Source organism: Ictidomys tridecemlineatus, chromosome 2 (genome assembly GCF_052094955.1).
Source record: "Ictidomys tridecemlineatus isolate mIctTri1 chromosome 2, mIctTri1.hap1, whole genome shotgun sequence".
In the NCBI taxonomy this organism is placed as follows: Eukaryota; Metazoa; Chordata; class Mammalia; order Rodentia; family Sciuridae; genus Ictidomys; species Ictidomys tridecemlineatus.
In genome coordinates this window covers 127,083,024-127,107,314 of record NC_135478.1, presented here as the reverse complement: position 1 = coordinate 127,107,314, position 24,291 = coordinate 127,083,024, and the positions used below count along the sequence as shown (strand labels likewise).

At 41.8% G+C, this 24,291-nt stretch overlaps 1 protein-coding gene across 7 annotated transcripts in view; it reads left to right on the top strand.

Moving 5' to 3' along the window:
• Ikzf1 (IKAROS family zinc finger 1) overlaps positions 1–24,048 on the top strand; it is a 96,969-nt gene extending 72,921 nt beyond the window's left edge. For 4 of the 7 annotated variants that reach the window (XM_040291936.2, XM_013363890.4, XM_040291942.2 and 1 more), the window contains 4 exons: positions 978–1,145; positions 5,526–5,651; positions 10,870–11,004; positions 20,340–24,048. In XM_040291936.2, coding sequence (XP_040147870.1) covers positions 978–1,145; positions 5,526–5,651; positions 10,870–11,004; positions 20,340–21,049 — 1,139 coding nt within the window. In that variant the 3' untranslated portion in view covers positions 21,050–24,048. The remainder of the gene's footprint in view (positions 1–977; positions 1,146–5,525; positions 5,652–10,869; positions 11,005–20,339) is intronic. The other 3 variants (XM_040291938.2, XM_078039753.1, XM_078039752.1) reach the window with 1 other exon arrangement.
• Positions 24,049–24,291: the final 243 nt, after the last annotated feature.

Here is a 24,291-nt window from a genome sequence, read left to right as displayed (position 1 = left end):
TCATCAGATCCTGAGTCTAAGCAGAAGTTTCAGGTACTTAGTCACAAATGCAGTGGTACCACCCTGGAAGAATCCCTCAGTGATAACGACATGGCATCTCTCAGATTGTCTGTAGTTGAAATATGATTTGTCATCTATGGATGTAGACAAATAAGTGCTTAAAAGGCTTAAGAAGTTGTAAAAAAAGAAAAATACAAGGAATCTCAACTAACTCTGACCTTCATGCCCTGCCGTAGGGAGATCTGGGACTTTTCTTTGAAAAATGGGTCCTTGCTTCACTGTTTCTTAACTTCTCATTTTATTCAATCTTTTTCTCTCTCTTTTTTTTTTCTCTCTCTCTTCCTCTCTCACCCTCACTTTCTCTGTCTGTCTCTCTCCTGATTTGCCTGCTTAGGGACAGACAGGTAATGGAGAAGAAATTGAAAGGGAAAATACAGGGAAAATGTAAATGAAAAGAAGTTATTATAACTGTTATAATGAAGTGCCTTTCATTTAAATATAAGAATGTAACGCTGAAATGAACTTGTGATCCTGAAATGCATTTTTAATGAGTTTCCTTTTTATTTTGCTGCTTCAGTGGCATATTTTAAAGACCCTTTGAAAAAAGCCACATTAAAAACCCCACCAAATGCCACAACACGCAAAATTGGATATTGGTTTATTCCAAAACTGCTGATCAGGAAGAGTGGCTCTTCATCACAAAATGTTGCAGTCACTTTATTTAAATGAGTTTGAATTTGCATTGTGATGTGCCATTCTGATTTAGGGAAAAAAAATTAGATTTTCAGATCAAATTGACCCAGCCAGTGAAGCGTTAAGGAGCTGGCAGGTTTAGTCTGAAAGCCTCATGTTCTATCAAACCTGCAGCCGGTGGAAGTCACCGAGCCCCCGTGGGAAACAACTTTCTTGCTGCTGTCGTCGTCCTCTTGTCCCCACACTGAGTTTTGTAATCACTGGCTCTCCTCTCCTCATCCCAGGGGAACGGCCTTTCCAGTGCAACCAGTGTGGGGCCTCCTTCACCCAGAAAGGCAACCTGCTGCGGCACATCAAGCTGCACTCCGGGGAGAAGCCCTTCAAGTGCCACCTCTGTAACTACGCCTGCCGCCGGAGGGATGCCCTCACCGGTCACCTGAGGACGCATTCCGGTAGGTCTCCTGGGCTCAGGCCAGGAATGTCTGGTACCCCAGGCAAGAGGAGCCTCCACTGCAGTGGTGTGAGGCTCTAGGTCATGCATCGTGTACTTGGGGGAATTGTCCTTGCTGGCTGCCTTCCCGCCTGGCCCTGTACACAGTCCTCCATGGCTACTGGCTGCCATGATTTCAGCATGGGCCTCAGTACCTCACTTTCCACTGAAACAGAGGAAATGGGTAGGGAAAATCATAAACGCATGCGCACACACACACACACACACACACACACACACACACACACCAGGAAATGTCACCTCAGGTAGCATATTTCAGAAGAGGCCTCCTTATTCCATTTTTTCAGGTAAGTGAGATTTTTACAAAGAATTTTTCCAGCTGTATCTTCACCAGGTGCACTGCTCATGCCCTAGATGTTTCCAAATACACTTTTTCTCTGTCTTACATGGAGTATTTTTAATAGCAGTAGGGACAGTTTTCTTTGCAGAGGTGACACATCAAAGTGGCTTAGGACATAACCCCACCAACCAAGGACATGCCCGTCCAAGTCCAAGAGTGATTCTTTATTGTCAGTGACCAATCAGGGCCTCAGCAGGAGAGGGTAGTTTGGGACTTTCACCAGATTTTAGATAGCAGTATTTGTCTTTAAGTATATCCCAAATTATTGGGAGTCTCAGGTCAATCATGATTCGCAGTTGTTCAAATACTCCTAACCTATATCACACAGGAAGTCTTTAGTTAGGTTAGATCTGCCTCCTGAGAAATCTTCCTGTGTGTTTCATTATCCGGTAGCTCTATCCTCTTAAAGATCAGAGGAAGAAAGGTTGTATGTTGCTTGCCTACAGTGTGTCTCCACATGACATGCATGGGTTTCTTCCACACTGTCCAGTAGGGATATGTGAGACAGACTTTGTGAACTAGAGGTTGATGGATCTTGTCCCTCCCTTTGGGAGTGTCTGGCCCCCACCAACCACCTCTTAGGCCATTTGCAGCAGCACTCTGGGCAGGTGCTATGGGGGAATGCCTTAGAACAGCTTTTCCCTGCTGTCCCAAGTAGCAAGATAAGGAGGATCCTCCCTCAAAGAAAGTGGGGACATGTGTTCTTTGCAAAAGACTTGCAGGGTTAAGGCCACCTCTTCCCAAATGTGACAAGTGTATTTCATGGTGCAGGTTTTAAGTACCTCTCCTCTGTCCATCTCTTTGTCTCACATTTACTGAGCCCCTCAGGGTGCTCAGTCTCCAAGGGGTTGCAGGTACACACAAGGAAAACACCCATGTCTCACAGGGGACATGGCAGAGCACATGAGGGCCCAGTGGAACAGAAGGCAAGAGGGTGGACAGTAGGTTTGGGTAGGAGGGAGAGAATTCCAGTAGGGGGAGGGCTTGAATACCTGCCCAAGGCCCATTTCTGAGTTTCTTTAGGGGAGTTCTAAATGAGTGTGACTCTGCAGTGATCCTAGAATAACGTGTTTACACATTTTAGCAAGTATTGGCAAGAGCTTGGTCCTTCTGGTGAGTAGTCCCTGTGGGAAGGGCATTCACTGAGTCAGCTGGAGAAAAGGGTGAGGAGTCAGTCCCAGGCTGTGAGCCATCTCCTCTCTGTTCCCACCTCCTTCCTGGAAATGAGCATGCTGGAGGTTCCTAAAAAAGCTTGTAATCCGAAAATTGTGATGATTTGGGTAAGCTTCTTGAAACCTGCCAAGAAAGGAGCAGTTTCCAGCAGAGGAGTTGCTCTCCTTAACAAAGTGGGCTGGTCAGGAGGGGCTGCCAATAGGGCTGCTACCTCCTCACCTGGAAGAGAACGTGCTCAGTCTAGGGAGTAGTTTGTTGCATGGGGAATAGGGAGAAGAGAAGGCTTTCCTGAGACAGGGACCTGACTCCATGGCAGTGAGCACTTACAAGTGTTTACATGTGATGATCAGGTATGGACCCTCCTGGAGGCGAGGTGGTGCCAGGGACAAACTGACAAATAAGGCCCCTGTAGGGTTCATCTGCGCGTCCCACAGTACTGCATGCTGTGACCCAGCAGAAAGCAACTTCACGTCTATCATTTGCAAGGGGTCATACAGGCACAGACACAGTTGACAGCAATAGTGCCCTCAGGTTTATAGGAGGCACCCCTTCCCAAGTTGGTGGAAACCACAGACTCATTATGAGGCTGATACCAACCATATCCTCAGCATCTTGGGATCACTCTCATTTGCAATACAGATATCTCCTGCATATATCAGTCCTTAGAACTTCAGATGATGACTCTCTCTTTTCTCTCCTGTGAAACGAGGAAAATCATCTAGTGCATACTGTATGTTATTCTGGCTCCATGCCTGCTTACTTCATTCAGGAAGTCTCTGAGTAATTATGTATAACAGGTGGCAGACTTTCGGTCGTTTAATTATGTTATGATTCCACCAAAGAGTTAATGGAGAAAGCGGTCCTAGATTCAGTGACACTGGTGATTCTACTGTCTGAAAGTGACTTTGGCACAGAGTTCTTGAAAAAAAAAGCAGTAATTTTAGATTCTTCAAAAAGATTTCACGGAACAAAATTTATCTGGCAAACTCAAAAGTAGCCACATTGTATTGTCTTGTAGAATGTCTATGCCCCTCATTCTATTAAAAACCAGAATCATCCACACAGTTATCCCTAGCAACCAGTGGTAACCAGAAGTTCCAGATGCCAACATGTTAGTTATAGAATTTTTAGAGCTGTAGAATTCGTCCCATGCTCATATCAAGAGAAGTTTGGGGGATCAGGAGGGATAAGGGTACAGTCCCCTTCTTCACTCCTTCTTTGAAAGTTGTAAGGTTTATTAGAAGACTTTCTTTGTTCCTGGAGATATATTTCAGTTGCTTACAGTGATCATTTTTTATATTCCAGAGTAAAAATCACATACTCAGAAAAAATGGATACCTAGACACCATGCCATTTATACAGGAGGAAATTTTGATAATGTAATTCACCAATGGTAAAGATTTTCCAGGAAGGAACATAGATTAATTATCTGTATCCTATTAATTTCTAAGATGGTACTCAATAAAATTTCCTTTTAGGCAACATTCCATATTTCATCATTATTTCTTCATGTTGGGGGACACATCACTTTCTATAGATAAAGAAAGATCCCTGTTATCTCTACTGAATGTTCCCCAAGACAAATTTTGGTTTTCATATTTCTCTTCTTTAATCATAGGATCGTTTTACCCAGGAAAAAGATTGGATTAACATATACATTGGTTAAACCAGTTATCAAACAAATATTCCCGAATACTTTGAAATACGTTAAATCAAACAGCAAAAGAAAGAAGATCCTATCCTGGTGTTAGGGTAGAAATTTATATTCCTTAAGGATTAAATAAATATTGGCTATTTTATCTTTAAAAATGGTTTCTATCAAAGTCTTTAAATAGGCATGATATGGTTTCCTTGCTAGTCTTCTTTTCCCAAAATGCCACTCACTAAAATCCAAGAAGGGCTAAATTCATTTCATAACATCACTGCCCAACACACTAGCTATTAACCATAAGTAGTCTTCTAATTTTAGCAATATAAAATTAAACAAAATTAAAACTTCTATCATCTTTGTCACAAGCCAGAATTCAGACCTTTAATAGCCACATGGGCTATGGCTACCATGTTTTGACGGCCATATAGAAAACATTTCCATAATCCTGAATATATCAAACAGGGCTGGTCTCAAACTACATTATCCTAATGCTCTATGGTGAGAAAACAGTAAACTCAGTTCATGGAAAATATAGTAGGTGTTGTGTGTATCCTTATAAAAAATATTTTGTATAGATAATGCAAGTTAAAATATATTTGCATTATGTAATAAAATGCAATCTAGAAATATAATGATCATTTCATTGAAGCATAAATTTATCCAGTTTAGCCTCCTGAATTAAATTTACCCCTAGTCACATTAGATGTAGCCCTATGTTGCACCAGACCTGGCCTACATCATAGAATGGGACAGGAAGCCTTTGTCTGGGGGTGAATCATAGATTACCCAGCCTTCCTCATTTTTTTTTGTCCAGTTATTTGGCATCCACATTATAACATTCCAGTGGTTTGATTTTTTTCCAGTTAAAAGACAGGTGTCAGCGATTCGTGGAGGAGAGAATTTGATAGTCAATACAATAGACAAATTAAGAAGAAACATGAGTCACATGAGTTCTTGGTACAGTCAAGTACTTCCCTGCACATTAACATTTTTAAGTTCAATAATTTTTGACTGAGTCCATAATGCTTTTAGCTCTCAAGAGTAGAATTTTTTTTTTTTTTTTACTTTTTTTTGGTAAGAATTGTATTGCATGCATTGCCAAGACACAGAAGGCCAGCATTTAATTGGGGTCTTGAACTCAATTGTGTTTTCTGCAGTTGGTAAGCCTCACAAATGTGGATATTGTGGCCGAAGCTATAAACAGCGAAGCTCTTTAGAGGAACATAAAGAGCGCTGCCACAACTACTTGGAAAGCATGGGCCTTCCAGGCACGCTGTACCCAGGTAAGCGCTGAAGCTCCGAGGCTGGACGTGATCTCTCTCCCTCCCAGCACTGTGCATGAACGGCCCTAGGAGCAGAGCTGTGGGCCTGCTCCCCACCATGGCTGAGAGGGAACTTTTTGACCAATAACATTGCAATTTCACTAGGAGCATGTTCTTCTTCTCCACTTCTCATGTCTGACCAGATAGAGTTTGTCTTAAAACACCCTCCCTGTTCAAATCTGTAGAAACACCTAAAACATTAGTGGCTCATGAAAATTTTTGGTTTTTTAGGTGTTGATTTGTGCTATGTTTTTGTTTTTGTTTTTGTTTTGTTTTGTTTTGTTTTTTGTGGTTTTGACTTCTTTTTTTCAAATCTGGAGTCGTGGGCAGGGGCTGTAGATCTGTGATAAAGTGCTTGCCTAGCATGCATGAGGTCCTAGGGTCGATCCTCAGCACAGCAAAAAAATGAAAGCACAGAAAAGTCTAGAGTAATAATTGTTTCTTTGTACTTAAAAATTGGAACAAGTTATGAAATCTGGCTTTAAATCTATTTTTTGTTAAATTGATCAAATATGGACTTCCAGACTGTGATTTCCATCATATCACTTCTAACCTATGATTTCCATCATAGGTTCAGATCAAGGGCAGAGTATCCACACCTGCCAGGAATGTGAGGGCAAAGCTCATTGGTAGACCCTGACAGTCAGTAATATTGAAGCTGTCAAGGAAGTAGAGGAAGTTGAACTTGTCTCCTGAACTGTGTTATATATCTTGCATAACGACATAGCACTTGATTCAAGTCTTTAGATAATGCAAAGTGAAAGATGTAAGGAAAGTGCTGAAGAAGGCTGATTTACTCAGAGGAGTGGCAGTGTTATAAAAGGTTCTCTTCTGACTTCATAAGAGATTAGAGATTTATAAATAGATCAAATGAAGTTAAGCTCTTTCAAAACACTATTCATTTAGTAATCATTAGATTATAGGGTAGAAATCAAATTAATGGTTACAAATTTTCTAAGCCTCACTCAATGTTATGACAATTCGTTTATAAAATAAAATTCATCAGAGTACACTCAAATTATTAATGGCAGATGAGAGCAGAAGAAAAGAATGGTCAGAAGTCCTAATTCGGATTAGTCTTGGCATCGACTTATCACATGGCAAGAGATGGTGTGGTCTAGTGTGGTCCCTCTTATTGATCTGCTGTGGACCTGAGGCCCATGATTTCTCTGGGCCTCAGTCTTTTCACCTGTGAAGTGGAAAAATTCTATGACATTATCATTTACCTTTATTCAAAATCTAAGGTCTAGGTTGGAGAGGCATTGAGAGTGGGTGGAAAATGAGACACTGAATGGAAAAATAATAATAATTTAATGGTAATTTAACAATTATCAATTTTTGGCCAGCCCTAAGATAGAAGAATGGGGGAAGAGAATATAATTTTTTAATAAAATGTGAATACTCAGATACTTTATTTTTCTGTAAAAAATATTAATTAATGGGTTCTAGAAACAAGTGGTCCTAATGATGTAATTTATACACTAATGTTTAGTAAGCCATTTTATACACTCAACAAATATTTACTGAGGATTTATTAACTGCAATACCAAGCTCTGTTGAATGAAATAATCTGATGTAGACATAGATCTAAGACAAAACCAGTGGAATAAACAGACCTAGTGCATAGTGTTGTCTCTTTCTTCCACCCTTTTCATTGCTAAAGAAACAAGCTGTCACCTACAGCAGCCTGTGAGCTGTTTTTCAGGAGAGAAACAACAGTCATTTCACGAGACCCAGGATTGAGTTTCATTGCTGAATCTGTTTCTTAATGCAATCCGGATATGTTAGTCAACTTTCCGTTGCTGTGACAAAACACTTAAGAAAATCAGCTGAAAGGAGGAAAGATTTATTTTGGCTTGCTGTTTCATAGGTTTCAGTCCATGGTCATTTTGCCCCTATTGCTTTGGGCCCATGATAGGACAGAACATCATGGCAGAGAGCCCATGGTAGAGCAGAGCTGTCCACCTCACGGCAACCAGGGAACTAGAAGATAGAGGAAGAGGTTAGGGACAAGATGTCGGCTTCAAGGGCATACCCCACCACTCCTGGTGACCTGCTGCCTCCAACTAGGCCCCAGCTTTTAAAGTTTCCACCATCTCCCAATAGTTTCACCTGGGGACCAAGCTTTCCACACATGAGCCTTTGGGAAACATTCCAAACCACATCACCAGGCCTCATCTTTTGAATGTGAGTGATAGTGCCTGTCTGGTCATCCTCAAAATAGTGTCCCGAGAGAAGCACAAGAGAACATGTAGACATGAGAACAAGCAGCCTAGATGTCCATACCAGACTTATCTCAACAGAGCAGTTGAAGTCTCTGATGGATGGACATCTGCAACTTCATTCTCCATTGATGTTTTTGTCAGTAAGCTGGTGTTCCATGTGGTGAGAATCAGTTTTAGCCTAAAATGTTAATCTGTTCCCATTGGTGGTCAGGTAATGGGGAACAATACAGTAATGTCCTCATGTCCCTCTTCTCAATAGATGTGAAGGCTCCTCTAGAAAGATGCAGTCATCTGATCTCAATGTGGCCACAGACAGAGCCGGCTGTGCTAGCATTTAATGACATTCAGGTTTTCCTGCCTTTTGTTAAAGATGTGCAGCAAGATTTAAATACCTTTAGCCAGTATGTGTGTATATGAGCTTTCTGACACCTGTTGTAATTTCCTGATATCTTGATATATCAAATAAAGTGTCAGAAGTAATCAATGTACAAAGACAAAAGTTCAGGTCTTGCATTTTTTGTGTCATCCAGTCAGTCATTGGTTGGCCTCATGCTTGGGACCTATGGCAAAGTAGCAAATCATGACATCACCATGAGCCAGGGGAGTAGGGAAGTAAGGGTCTGGACCCCCACAGTACCCTTTGAGGGCATGTCCCCAGTGACCTAAGGCTCACTTAAGACCCTACCTCTCAAAAGTTCTAATACCTCCCACCAGTGTCACCCTGGGGACTAAGTCTTTAACAGTGTGCCTTTGGGCAGCCAAAGATAGCTTGATTTTTACCACTGTTGACACCTATCCCTTGTAGGCATACAGTAAGTGCTAAGTTTAAGGAACTTTCAGCATTTAGAGGATCCATCAAAAGAACTTTCATGAAAGTTAAATGCTAGACTACATGCAGGACTGGGAGGGCAGGGGAGTTCCCGGGTCTTGGTCATGTCAGCTGGGTTGTGCCAGGGCCAGTTGAACCTGCACCTTCTTTGGCTTCTCCCCTCTCTTGTCCCCCACATCTCTCAGAGACCAGCCCTCATCAGTGCTCAGAGGGACTGTTGAGTAATCTCTTGGCTCCCCAGCCCCTTTTCAGCTGGGTCCATTAAGTAAATACAATGCCTAGTTTAAAGAATGTAAAGTTTATTTTTCTGACTATGATTTTCCTTAGTAAAAGGCTTTTGGTCACCTGTTGCTATTTCCTAATATCTTTATGGAAAAAAAATAAGTGTTTCTTGAACCTCAAGAACACAAATTGAGGAGTAAGTAAGGATGATGTAGCTAGAGATTCTAGAGCTTTAGGTTCACGTTTCCCTTACTGCGGTCAGCTCTGGAGGTCAAAGCCTGTGGTATGGTGGGGAGAAATCCCATGTGAGGTGTGAGGGCATTGCAGACTGGTCACTGGGCCTGTTTTACAGAGGAGGATCATTTAAATGAGCATGTTAATTAGATAGGTGAAATATAAAATGGGTAGCATTGGGTTTTATGGATTTATGTATATCCTTCCTATAAGTTGGGGTGTGGGATATACACCCTGACTTATTTGATTCACAGATTTCCACTGTTAGAAAATGAAATAAATACATCAGCAATATCATCCAAAACATGGGTTTTTGAAGTAGTGCTCATAATACCAATAAAGACATAAAATACTTGAGAATCCTTGTAGCAAAGAAAGTGACCAAACCACAACAAGGCAAGAAAGAGTGTGGAAGATTGCAGAGGGACAGCAGTGTGGACACTATCCATGGACATCCTCCCAAATAAAGGCATGGTTTTAATATAAAATTGCTTTGTAAATCTTGTTGGAATTAGGTAACCACATATGAATCTGGAAAAAAAAAATCAATGAGAGAATTGGCAAGTCTAGCATTATATGAAAATGTGGCTATAATGTGTAGAACTCTTTGAAGAATATACTGGTAAATCAATATTAGAAATGAATACACCCTTGGGCTGGGGATGTGGCTCAAGCGGTAGCACGCTCGCCTGGCATGCGTGCGGCCCAGGTTCGATCCTCAGCACCACATACAAACAAAGATGTTGGTCTGCCAATAACTAATAAATAAATAAATATTAAAAAAAAAAAATGAATACACCCAAAGACCTTGTGATAATCAACACAAAGTACCTGAGAAGGAGCATAGAGCAGAATGGGTGTTGGGAGAATTGATTAGATACGTGGAAGGTGGGCAGTTTATATTTTCCTTAAACATTGGGATAAATTTCAGGGACATGAAAGAGTTGTATTTCAAAAATCCCAGCCATAAAAACTAGAAGTCAATAGATGCTGTTATGCAGGCTGCAAAGCTGTATCTTCAATTATGAAAAGAGGTAATATAGAAAAAGAGAGATGGACTAGAAAAAGCCTTCATTTGCATTTACCTTCAGGATCTCTGTCTTCAAAGTGTGCAGATGTTATTTGACTACCAAGAGTCTGCTCTGTGTTCAGGGATAAGGAGGTCTGGGTTCTGCTCCCACCTTGCCAAGATGTGCCAAAGGATCCCAAATGGCCATGTTCCTGCATCTTAGTTCTCTGTGCCAGTCAGTGGAGTCAGAGTCCTAAGTCTTTCCTAGATCGGAAAGTTCTTTGATTCTCAGAGGGCTATTGTTAGGATGGACTGAGGTTGTGGATTTGTATTTTGAAAGGTTAGAAGGACTCTTCAGAGGGACACAGTTACCTAATCTAGGCCCAGCCCTGGGTGATGGTGGTGGTACTTATTCTTTTGGTCTTGGGGATAAGATGTGGTCATAGGAAGGAGCATGAGCAGGTGGCTGGTCTTTGACATTGTGATAGCCAAGTCTCTGTCTGTCTGGCAGGGTTACTGGGAAGATTAGTCATAATCATAATTAGGAACGTCCTGACTCTCTTAGGCACTTAACAAATGTCAGATGTAACACTGGACTCGACAGACTCCTTTAAATCTAAGCCTTTCTAAACTGGCCTCTCTAACTGTCTTTGACTTTAGTCATTAAAGAAGAAACTAATCACAGTGAGATGGCAGAAGACCTGTGCAAGATAGGATCAGAGAGATCCCTCGTGCTGGACAGACTAGCAAGTAACGTCGCCAGACGTAAGAGCTCTATGCCTCAGAAATTCCTTGGTAAGAGTTAAAATGTTTGCTCTGTCTTAAAAAAAATAACTATGTGGGTATTGTAGACTCAAGAGAAAATTAGTTGAGGGTAGAAGAAAGGGAAAAAATTCTTAGTTTTTGAAAAGCAAAAAGTGGTAAGCTTAATATGTCTTAGAAATTTTTTCCAATAAGTTTCTTTATATTGACCTGACCTCCCTCTCCCACCAGTTTTTCTTAGATGTGATTTTGCAAGCATCTAGGGCCCATGGTGTGATCTGCCTGTGGTCACTGTCTCTCTGAGGGTGACCAGGTTAGTATGACCAGGATCAAGAGCCTGGAGGCCCAACACACAGTGAGATCCCCTCATGCCTGAACACCCTCTTTGAGCTTCAGATTCCCACTTTTCACAAGAAGCCCATAGCGCTCCCCTTAGGCGGGGGACCAAGAGAGTTAATAAGAGGAATCTCACAGCAACTGGCTCCTGAGAGGTGCCTAGTGAAAGGGAGATACAGCTAGGACTATTATTTTGAGCATTCATTCCTTAAGAGGAAGAAATATGCAGAGTGAGGCTCCTCTTCCTAGAGAAGCTATTGCCTAGTGTAGACGATAGAAAGATACATCCATACCTGTCATCCAGGCTGGATGCTGGAAGGGCAAGGAGGACATTGAGGCAGGTGACCCAGTGGCATTCATTAGAATCAGAGACCAGCCTAAGGTCAGTGCAGGGCTACTCATTAACCCTGTGGCCTCAGAAAATGACTCAGCCTCCCCAAGCCTTGGTTCTTTTTTTTTAAATATTTTTTTTAGATGTTGATGAACGTTTATTTAATTCATTTGTTTATGTGCAGTGCCAAGTATCGAACCCAGTGCCTCACACATGCTAGGCAAGTGCTCTACCACTGAGCCACAACCCCAGCCCCTTGGTTCTATTTTTATGTGACTCACAGAGTTATTGTGCACATAGCATGACCCCAAGGATGTGAGAAGGTTTAGAAATCCTCTCAACTATTATCCTGGAAAGAGTCATGTCCAGGAAAGATGACCAGTAGAAGCTTCATGAAGCTGAGAGGGATGTGAGAGAGAGGAGTATCCTTTCAGCACATTATAGAATTTGGAAGAGTCGGGCAGGGATCTAGACAGACAAAGATAAGGAAATGGCAGTGGTGGAGGGGGAGGGAGTGGGGTTCGTGGGTCATGATGGAGGAGCAGGCATGTTTCTGCCTTAGTTCATGTACCCAGGAAGCAATGAAAGTGAAGTTGTCCCAGAAGGCTCTGGCCACGTGATGAACGGCCTTTGCATGCCAGTGTGAGAGATGTGCCCTCTTTCAGAAGGCAGGAAAAGCACAGACGTGTTTTAAATAGGAGCTTGAGAAGGAGAGACAGCAAGGACCAGAAATGGATTGGAAAAGGGAAAGTGAGGGAGTGATGGCATCAACAGAGACAGGAGGGAGGTTTGGTGAAAGAGAAATGGAGGGTCAGGGCAGGGTTTTAAGGAAACAGTGGGTTTCACTGTCTAGAGTAGAGTAGTATACCATTTTGCAGAAAAGATAAATCCAGATGCTAGAATGAGAGGGAATTCTAGTTTTACGTGCTAATTTTCAAGGACCACGTTCAGTGAGTGGCCCACGAGAGATTGTTGCTGGGAGAGGGGATGGAGCTAGAAGAGTAGTTAATGAAGACTGGGGCCCCAGAGGGCACTGCAGGAAGAAGAAAAGGATAGAGGGGAGGTAAAATTCTTGGGCATCAGCCTCCTTCTTGCAGCTTCAAATAGGGTTCCATTTTATTTGGGAGGAGTATTGGGGATTGAACTCAACCCTGAGCAACATCCCCTATTTTGTATTTTTATTTAAGATAGGGTCTCAGCGAGTTGCTTAGTGCCTCGCTGTTGCTGAGGCTGGCTTTGAATTCAAGATCCTCCTGCCTCAGCCTACCAAGGTGGTGGGATTACAGGCGTGCGTCACCACACCCTGCTTAGGATTCCATTTTGATCTGTTGATTAAATAGAGGTTTGTCATAAATTGGCGGTTGGGAGAACAGGGCAGGAAAGTATTCAGTTTAAAAATAAGTAAATGAGTAAAGATACTACCTGGAGACACCTTGTGGGGTGATGTAATAGTGAGCTGTATGACTGTGAGAGCAAGGGAGACTCTTCATTTCTTGAACAGAGTAAGAGCAGGGTGCTGGGCTGAATGAGGTAAGCTGTTAGAGTGAACGAGATTTCTGTAGCACCAAGTGCAGGGTCCCCAGCTCCTTCTCTGGGCAGGAAGCACCACTGAGAAGCTCCTGACGTAGGCAGTGAGCAAGGGTTTGATGGAGCAACCCGGAAGATGGGCAGAGAGGAAGCAGCAAGTGTGTCCAAGGGTTGTGAAGAGTTACTGACCCTGGGAAGTAGGATATGACTTCCTCTTTCAATTTAGGGACCTGGGGAATGCCATATGATCTAATAAGTGCACAACTGCTCTAGCTTTTGGAGACATCAAATCAATTAGAACATCTGTGAAATTCTACCGTAGCCACCCCAGTGAGACCAGTGTGGATGTTGTCCTGATTCACATGCCTCTCTAGTCAAAGGATAAAACAAAATGAGACCAAAAAGAAGAAGGAAAAAAAAAAGTACTCTAAGGGAGCAAAGCTCAGATGAGAGTGAAGGCTTCAGGGGAAAGGTTAACACAGGAGGAAGAAGCATCATGGGAACAGCTGGACCAGGGTAGCAGAAGCAGAGTCTGGAAGGAAGGCCTCACAGCTTCTCTGGCTTCTCTTGTTTCCCTGGGACTTGGTGATTGGCAGTTCAAGTCTGAAACTGCTTCTTGCGCATTGCCATCAACTATTCCTAACTTGTCACAGATTCTCCATCTCTAAAATGAAAAGGGAGATGGATCTCAAAGATCCCTTCTTTACCTCTAGAATGCTGTTTATCCCTTCAGGTAAACTGAGAAGGAGGGTAGGAATCCAGCTATTTATTACCTGCTGGTCCAGCAATGGTGCAGTTGCCAGAGCTCTGGTCCAGTTGCTCCAGGGTACAGGTCCAGCTGTGCCTGTCAGGTGACCGGAAGCTGGTCTTGAGCAGTCTTAAATTTGGTGTCACCATCTCTGAAATGGGGTGGGTCTGCATCCCTTCCCCCTCCCCAGAGCAGTTTTGAGGATCATCAGGGATACTACATGGGGCAGTGCTTTCAACACTAGAAAGCACATTGAAAAGGTTAAGATGGTATTATTTTCATGTTGAATATTGCTCAGAATGGTAAAGTTGAAATTATTGATATAGGAGCTATGACTAAAAATTTTAAATCAAATCTTGGCAGAGTATGAAGAAGTATTTGTTTTGCTAGCAACATTCCTCACTATTATATCCATCAAAGATCCCGCCTTCTAAGATCATCTGAAATGGTCACTAGGATCAGTGAATCCAGTGAGGAAAAAGAGTTTATATTAAATAGTGGTGCTCATTCTTTTTTTTTTCTCTTAAGTCTGTATGGTGATTGGGATGGGAACATTTTTAAAATGTAAAAATCACAAAGAGGAAAATAATGATGATCAATATTCCTGCTAACCTTTATAAACTATCCTGGCGTATTTTCTTTTTTACAAGAAGAAGACACCCTGTTGTATTATTAAAATGGTAAATGGTTACAGTAAAAAAAAAATGATGCAAAGATTAATGTCTTTAAATCACCACAAAACCCAACATCCATAAATTACCAATATTAAATATTTTTCTCTCTCCTATATATGAGTCAATAAGGTGATGATTAGGTGGATCAAGATAGATGTGAAATAAATAACCTTCATAAAGACTCTATCATGTTAAACACATTTTAAATTTAAGAGATGATAAAGAACCCAGATAAAACTGGAGGACTGACTGATCTTCAATTAAATAGTCAGATGGGAATATCATTTTTTAAAGGATTACTCTAAGATTAAATATTTATTATGGCTGGGCATAGGGGTGTACACCTCTAATTCCAGCAACTTGGGAGGCTGAGGCAAGAGGATCAGAATTTTGAGACCAGCCTGGGCAACTTAGCAAGATCCCATCTCAAAATAAAAAAATAGAAAAGGGCAGGAGATGAGGCTCAGTCCCCAGTTCTGTGTGTGTGTGTGTGTGTGTGTGTGTGTGTGTGTGTGTGTGTCTCCTGCACTTGGGCTCTCTCTGAGAAATAAGGATATTATTCCACTTTCCAATGTTCACAGTTATATTATTGTTTTTACATTGTCCAACCTCAAAATATTTACATTCTGCTCTTATAATCATTACTGACACAGTAGTTTAGCTATTTATTACCATCTGTATATTAAAACAGATTCAAGAATCAGGTCCAGTCCTTTTGCCACTGTTTCTCTTTATTTCAGTTAATCTCTTCATGGAGGGGATTTGACATTCAACCAACCTTTTGGGAAAGGTTCCACAGCCAATCCATTCCCTCCATCACTGTGTATGAGAATGTCCGCCTGTCACCCCTGTACCAGGAGAGCATCCTGACGGACCTTGGTGGCGCTTCCTTTTTTCTTGGGGAACTCTTCCTCTTTTCTCTGAGAATTCTAGATCATGCCATGTTGACATTACTTGTTGAATATTGCTATGGAGATCTCTTAAGTCCAGTGTCCTTTTTTTTTCTTTATAGCAATTTTCATTTTTCCCTAAATGTCTTGAGAGCTCTTTCTTTACTAAAGTCACGCCATAACTGGGATGCATTCTGGTGTTTTGCATCCAAGTAAAAATTTTCTACCTTTTTAATTTGAAGTTTCCCTCTTTCTCTCTTTATTTCTTAGCAATACACTTTTATGTACCTTTTGTTTATTTGTTATGATCTCTAGTTAGGGATCCAGTTATCCATATATTGAATAATTTGTCTTCCATATCTGTTAGCATATCCTTAAATTTTATTTTTATTTCTTTGTCTTTAAATATTTACTCACTGTTATTACCTTGTGTTTTCCCTTTAAGTCAATAATTCAATTTTTAGCACATTTTGTTTTATTAACTTGCTGTTTCTTATTCATCTACTAAATGGATAATAATACTGATTTGGACTTCACTGTCCCAATCTGAAGTCCATTCATTTTTTTTCCCTTTTTCCTTCCATTCTTTCCCTTTTTTCCTTTTATTCTGTTCATTTTGAATGTTAAAACTCAATTTTTAAACATTGACTTCATGTCATGAAGCAATTATGAGGTATTTCATCTCCTTGAATTAGGTTTTTGTTCCCTAGGATGGACTTGATTTGTTTTACTTTCTTTCTTCCCTTGTATTGCTAGAAAATATTTTCATGGTAACCCTGACATTCCTTTTCATCTCGCTTATTCTACTTGGTCTGATATAACTTGATTGATGTTTCAACGTTCTTCCCATTGTACCTGAGACTTTTTTTTTTTCCTTTGAGAGCTATCGACATTTTTAAATCCTGAAAAAATGCCAAGGATGGGGTTGGGGGAGTTCAGGTGAGGCAAAGTGCTGCCTTTGTTAGAAGATGTTCCCTTGGCTCACTCTCTTGTTCTGAGATCTGGTTAAATTCCCTAAACCAGCAGCACTGTAGTGCTTCCTGTCCCCACAGAGGACACTTTGGGGGCTTGGGGCCATCTTCTCCAGCAGCCTAAATCATTAATGTCTTCCTTCTGTCCAAGGGAACCAGCCTATCTGCTTACTTCTCCAGTGTCATCTGGTTCTTGCTAACAGAGGGTTCAACAGTTCTTGATCAGAAGAGGAAACAGATGCTTATTTGGATCGTTTCTGTGTAAATATGAGGATATTAGGGAAAATGCTGAACATGTGGTTTGATTAATACCTAAGCATTTCAGAAATGAGATTAGAAGCCGAGCTTTTCCTCTATCTCATGCAAGAATTTTTTTTTTTCTTTCCTTGGAGAGAAGAGAGATATCTCATTAATTTTGAGATCTTTTTATTTAGCTGAGGGTTGTTGGTAAATTTCACTGGTTTTTATTTTTCTCCTTGTGTTGGATATTAAGGAAGAGTAATTTCGTGGGTAACTTCAATATGCCATGAAACCTGGAATATAGGTTTGGTTTTTCCCTATACCCATTTGTTGTAGATACCAAGTCTTTAAAACAACAGACTTCCGTGATTACTTAGGTAACCAGAGAACCACGACTTTGGGGAGAAACAAGATGTTTCCATGAGAAAGCACCAATTTTTGTGTGGCTACACACTTAACATTTAGCATAATTGAGTACCAAGCCCACTCCCTTCCTCTCTTTGCCAAGATTTGTTGAGAGGATAGACTTGGGTACACACCAGAGTAAGTTCATTCTATTCTGGAGTTAGTGGAACAAGGCATATAGAACCTCAACACAAAAAAAAAACAAGAAATGTGCATTGTCTTAGGACTGCTATACAATTATGTCTAACCTTGGATGAAGGGAAATACCACTTCTTTGGTCCCTACCATTAACTGCCAAAAAAATTTCATTTTATCCAGTTTCTGAGGGAGTATCACTGGCCACAGACAAGTTTTCTTTCTGTAGGATCACATTGTATGTTATCAGGGCATGTGCCACTTCTGACCACCGATAGAGGGTAACAAATGAAACCAAGTTGTTACATGATGCATGTCCATTAAGAATAAGGAATGCAACCCAAGGAGACTTCTTAGTACGATAGGGCATATATTCCTGGTCACTCCTTAATGGTCACAGACTGTTTAAAGGACTATTTGTAAATTTACAAGCTGGTAAGGAGTAGCTCAGGTGAAGGTGAGAACTACAGGTAAAATGGGGGGCATATTGGGATCCTAATCTCCCACCACCCTTACTAGCTACCATCACCCATAACCCAGACACTGAGGAGAGTCCTGGTCACCACCTCACTTGTATCTATGAAGTCTGTTCTCTCCACAGTGACTGGAAAGTCCACTTCTTCCTTCAGACCCTTCAATGGCTTCTGTTTTACTTTGGATGGTCTCTACTTTGTCTGGCAGACCCTGCCTCTCCTGCCTACCACTCTGATACCCCGCCTGCACCCAGGACTCTGCCCCCCAGACCTTCACTGGGTCTCATCAAAGCTCCAGGCCCCTTCTTTCCTCCCTTCCCTCTGGCTGTCCCAGTGCCAAGACACAAAAGCTCACTCAGCTGGCTGCCTCTTATGAGATAAGAATTCTGAGTCAAACATGGTGGTGCATGCCTATAATCCCAGCAATTCAGGAAGCTGAAGCAGGAGGATTGCGAGTTCAAACCCAGCCTCAGCAAATTAGCGAGGCCCTAAGCAACTCAGGAGGACCCTGTCTCTAATAAAATATGAAAAGGCCGGGGGATGTGGCTCAGTGGTTAACCGCCCCTAGGTTCAATCCCTGGTACCAAACAAAAGGAAAAGAGTCATGAGTTATACTTCCATGGCAAGCCTTCCTTTAGGGATGAATTATTTGGAGCATCATGCTTTAATGTGTATGCCACTTGCTCTCTGTGTGCTGCTGAGGACAGGCAGCATTTTCACTTCCTCACCTTTCATCCCTACCGGGCACTCAGTTGGGTTGAAGAAAGGAAAGAGACAGAATGAAGAATAAAATGAAAAGAGCTCAGACCTTGCCATAGGTGGCCTCATGTGATCTGACTTACTCATTTACCATCACTGGATGTAACCCAAGTCAGTGGTCCTGGCATTAAGAGTGCAAAAGTGTTGCTTTAATCAATGAATTGGCTAATTAAGCCATGATTTCATACTGGACTTAAAAAAACAATATATTGAAAAGGTGTGTCTTTAATTTTATCTCATTATTAGACTGTATACTCCAAAGCTTATTACATAAAGTTAAATCTAGTCTCAGATTTCACAATTACCAGGGGAAGTGAACTTGCATTAGTCAGTTCCCCATCGTTATAATGAAATTCTTGAGATAATCAAGTTACAAAGAAAAAAGGTTTATTTTGACCCACAGTTTTAGAGGTTCTGTTTCAAGATTGATTGGCCTCTCTGCTTTGATTGGGTCTATGGAGAGGTTCAAGATAGGAGCACTTAGCAGAGAAAATCCACTCACCTCATGATCAGGAAGTAAAAGAAAAGGAGAGGAGAGGGCTTGGATCCCTCTATTCCTTTCAAGGGCCTCTCCCCACACCAGTGGTCTGTGATTCTCATACTAGGCTCCACCTCTTTTTTTGTGTGGTGGTGGGTGGGGGGAGCGCCAGGGATTGAACTCAAGGGTGCTCGACCCCAGACCTATTATTTTATTTAGATACAGGGTCTCATTGACTTGCTTAAGGCCTTGCTTTTGTTGCGGCTGGCTTTGAACTGGAGATCCAAACCACTGGGATTATGGGCTTGCACCACTGACCAGGCTAGGCTCTACTTCTTAAAGGTGCACCCACCTCTCAATAATGCTGTACTGGGAACCAACCCTTTAACACATGGGCCTTTGTGGACATTCAAGATCAAGAGTATAGCAGAGTTCATCTCCTCCTACAAACTAATGATATGACATCATAAGTTCCTAGAGATCAAGGCCCAATAACCACTGAGTTCTCAGTAGTAGTTCCCTGTACATCAGGAGGACTCGGTACATATTTAAAGAATAAATGAAAGACATGCTATTCTCCCCTGCAACTTCCTCAGTTCACCTCCTAATTTCTACCACATGTTTCTGTGGCACAGTGTTTCACTGCTGCTGACTGTGAAAGAAGAAGGATGCAGAGAATGATTAGTCTTTTTTTAATAGTTGTAGATGGACACAATATACCTTTATCTTATTTTTTATGTGGTGCTGAGGATCGAACCCAGTACCTTCCACATTCGAGGCAAGCGCTCTACCACTGAGCTACAACCCCAGCCCCAGAAGGATTAGTCTTAAGTATCCTTTCTACTCATCACAGGTTGGAGCCCACTTTCCTTTGCATTATTTATGAGACATGTATAACTTTATTATAAATAATATCCAATCGCTGTGTATTTGATTACATTTTATTCTAGATTATTAAACGTATGAATTTAATATGCAGAATACTATTTCAAATAATTATTGCATATGATGAATAAATCATTATTATGTATTTTGAACACATTTATGATAAAGTTATTATAAATTACTTAGAATTCTCTACTAAAGACACATCATTTAAAAGGTTGATTTTAAATTAAACATAATGTTTAATTTTAGGTTTAATGAAAGAGACAAGTATTAGTTTAGTCTACTGAAATGTGCAGTTTAAATCGACACAGAGAGTCTTTGGTTCCTTTATTCATTTATGGATTTTTCCTGCCAGATTTCTTTTAAATGCCTACTATGGTAGGACCCTGAGGGAGATGTCCAACAGGCAGATGCTTCACTCTGGTGATGGTGTGTTTTGCCGGGCCTAGCAGGTAGTCCACCCCTCCAACACTCCAGGTGTGGCTTTCGCTCACTGTCACCTACTTTCCACAGGGGAAAAGTGCCTGTCAGAAATGCCCTACGACAGCAGTACCAGCTATGAGAAGGAGAACGAGATGATGACGTCCCACGTGATGGACCAGGCCATCAACAATGCCATCAACTACCTGGGGGCCGAGTCCCTGCGCCCCTTGGTGCAGACGCCTCCGGGGGGCTCTGAGGTGGTCCCCGTCATCAGCCCCATGTACCAGCTGCACAAGCCCCCCTCGGAGGGCCCCCCGAGGTCTAACCACTCGGCTCAGGACAGTGCCGTGGAGAACTTGCTGCTGCTGTCCAAGGCCAAGTCGGCCTCCTCGGAGCGGGAGGCCTCCCCGAGCAACAGCTGCCAAGACTCGACGGACACCGAGAGCAACACGGAGGAGCAGCGCGGCGGCCTCATCTACCTGACCAACCACATCAACCCTCACGCCCGCAATGGGCTGGCCCTCAAGGAGGAGCAGCGGGCCTACGAGGTGCTGCGGGCGGCCTCCGAGAACTCGCAGGATGCCTTCCGCGTGGTCAGCACCAGCGGCGAGCAGGTGAAGGTGTACAAGTGCGAACACTGCCGGGTGCTCTTCCTGGATCACGTCATGTACACCATCCACATGGGCTGCCACGGCTTTCGCGACCCCTTCGAGTGCAACATGTGCGGCTACCACAGCCAGGACAGGTACGAGTTCTCCTCCCACATCACGAGGGGGGAGCACCGTTTCCACATGAGCTAAAGCTGCAGCCCACCCCACCCAGAAAGCACAAGGACTGCCTCCCTCACCCACCCTCCTGCTGGCAGCATGGGCCTCACGGACCCTGTAATTTGGGGTATGGATTTTTAGGTTGCTTTTTTTTTTTTTTTTTTTGGTCTTTTTCAGTTGATTGATTGGGATATGATTTGCTTTTGAAAACGAGATTTTTATTGTTAGAGGCAGGACTGCATCAGGAGCATTGAGGACTGTTATCTTCCTAGACGTTCCTGTAGACTGCTAGCTAAAATTCCCTCACCTGTGGTTTCCTAGCATTCCCCCCACCCACCTTCTCCAATTAGTCTGGATTTTCAGAAAGAGTTCAATAAAACAAGCCAGTGCATGGGAAGGAGCATGGCAGTCCCTGTGCTAAGCATGGGGGTTCATGCACCCAGGTATAATCCAAGTCCCCCAAAGAGTGGGTAGAACCGGAGAGGTGTGGCCATCCCAGCAAACTGAACGGTGAGCAGCAGGACCAGCAACCCATGGTGAGACCAAAGACATGGGCCACCAGCATCCAGAGCAGAAAGACTGCACTTTGTAAAAGTTAATATTGTCATATTCTACATAGGAAAATAAATCAGGAAAGAGTGTGATACAGGGCTTCCCTAGGCAGAGGGAGAGGGGAAGGATTGGAGAGCCCTTGGACTGCTTCTTACCTTCTGAGGTTGGAAATGTTGCCCAGATGAATCTCTTGAGGTTTGGCGCCAGGTGGGATGAGCTCAGTGTCCCTGTGGGCAAATCTGGGGATCCCTAACCTCTGCTTTGCCATTTTCCATACTTGTAATGGCCCCAAACCCTATCACTACATTTTTAAATACTTGTCCTGAAATTTGGACCTTAATTCTTTTTTCACTTCCCAGAAACCAAAGCTTTCTTCCAGATTCCACACTCTTCTCTGGTCTTCCTCAAGATTAATCATACCATTAAAGTCATTACTCTCTACCACCTCAGCCAAAAAAAAAAAAAATAGCATACAGTTTTAAATATTTACAGTACTTGTCTTCACTGGAACTGTCCAAGGTCCACATAAACTTGTAGAAACAGAGAGGAAATTGTATGCTAGTAACAACATTTAATCCAGGGATTCTTAGTGCTTAGCCCCACTGACATTTTAGGCTGGATAAACACTGGTCCTGGGCACTGTAGAATATTTAGCAGCATCCCTGGTCACTGCCCAGTAGATGCCCGAAGCACCCACAGTTGACATTGACAAATGCCTTCAGACATTTCCAAATGTTCCACTGGGGGAAAAAAAAAATCACCTCTCATTGGGAACCACTGATCTAAATTAATTCTAACCAGTCGAAGGTCTGGGCAGCTTTCCAAAGATAAAAAGCACTTTGAAGACTTTTTCCAGTCAGCAGTCTCAAGTTGTACTTGTGCTCCTTTAGAATGATTATAAATTCTATACGTGAGTTATTCCCTTTCAGTGTTCACAAATATACTTCCTCATGTGCACTTGAATTTCATTGAAAGGGCAGAGTTCAGAAAGATGTCACTCTTCAGTCTTGGATTTCTTTGCTTCCAGAACAGTATAGCATTTTGAAACTGGAAATAAACAAAATTGTAATTGTAATAATTTAGTCTCTGCTACACCAATGCATTGAGTGAAGGAAGAGATGGAAGAACCAGGGCTATGGATGGCTTTGGTCAATATGCAGTTACAGAGACAGACACGCCTTATCCAAATTCATATACTCAAGCTGAGAACCTTCTTAGCTTTCCAGTTTGCTGGCAGATTTCACCTACCCTCTCCATTTTGATGCATCCTAGAAATTCAATTGGTTGAAGGGAGTTATTTTTTTTTTCTAATGGCATTCAAGCAAGGCTTAAGCCAGAACTGTAAATAGTGGTCATGGGAGTTCTTTTCTAAAATGCTTTGCCCCTTCCTCTCATTGCCTTTTATAGCCAATATAAATGTCTATTTGCACACCTTTTGTTGTGGTTTTATATTGTAACAGCATCTTTTGAAACTATTGTATTTAAAGTAAGGTTTCATATTATGTCAACGAGTAATTAAATTATGTTTGAAAGGTGGCCATATTCTGTACCAAAAGTTGCTGAAGTTTTTCTTCTAGCTGGTAAAAGTAGGATTTTGCATGACCTCACACTTTTTCTTCTGTGGTTTGTTCTGTTGTATGATGGCATGAGTGTGTGTCTCAAGTATGGCTGTGTACTGAAGTGTGCCTACATTCCATGTGCTCCCATTGTGTTTCAAATAAATACCAGAGGTAGGAGGGTCCACCAGTAGCAGCTTGAGCTGTGGATGACAGCTAGCGCTGGTTCTCATTCCCTTCTCCTGCCTGTCCTTCCTGCTTCCTGTGGAATGCCTGGACTACGCTCCCTATCCCAGGTTCCCTCTGTAATTTGTACTTTAGAGTGTGTCCTTGTCCTAGTGAAAGAGTCACTAAATATCATTACATTATCATTGCATTATCACCAAAGGGCATTTCCCAGCACCAATTGCTTCAGAAACCAGCATGTTCCATTTCAAATTTAGAATCAGTCATAATAAATAAATCTTAGAATCTTCACTGAGAAAGAGAACTACCTGTTATGGAGATGTGGGTTTGTTTTATGGTTGGTTTTTTTTTTTCTATTTTGTGCTTTTATCTTCTTTCGTTTTGTTTGTACTGCATTGTGATTCTCATAACATCCCCTTCTTGCCAAAACAAAATCAAGTTGAACTAGACTTATACAGACACATCATGATGCATATGTATTTCTTCATTCTTCAGTTCTTCCATTCTAGCAATAATGAAGGGTCAACCCTATTTAAAACCCAGATCTCCCTCATTGCATATCCATTTCAATGTTTCTTACTTTAAAATGAGCCAAAATTAAACTTATTTAAGATGTACAGGTATCAGAAGAAAAAAGTACAGATGCTTTTGGTGCAGGAGCACTCACTGTGAACAAGTGTAACCAGATATTAATATGCAATATTGTTCCAATACTTTCTAATACACTTTTTTATAATATTCTGTGTGGTGATTGTTGAGGTCAAATCCTTTGTATCCAATACAGCTTTAGTTCTTCTCCTCCCTTCGGGCAGGTACACATGCACAGGACTCTAAATGAGAAAAAAACGCAGCCATCTTTCTAATCTGCCTCCATGATGATGTTAAATTATCTCTGTTTAGCTGTGATCAAGGGATGTACCACTGGAGGGACAGAGTATCCTTTTGTACACATTTTGAAATGCTTTTTTTCTGTAGTGATAG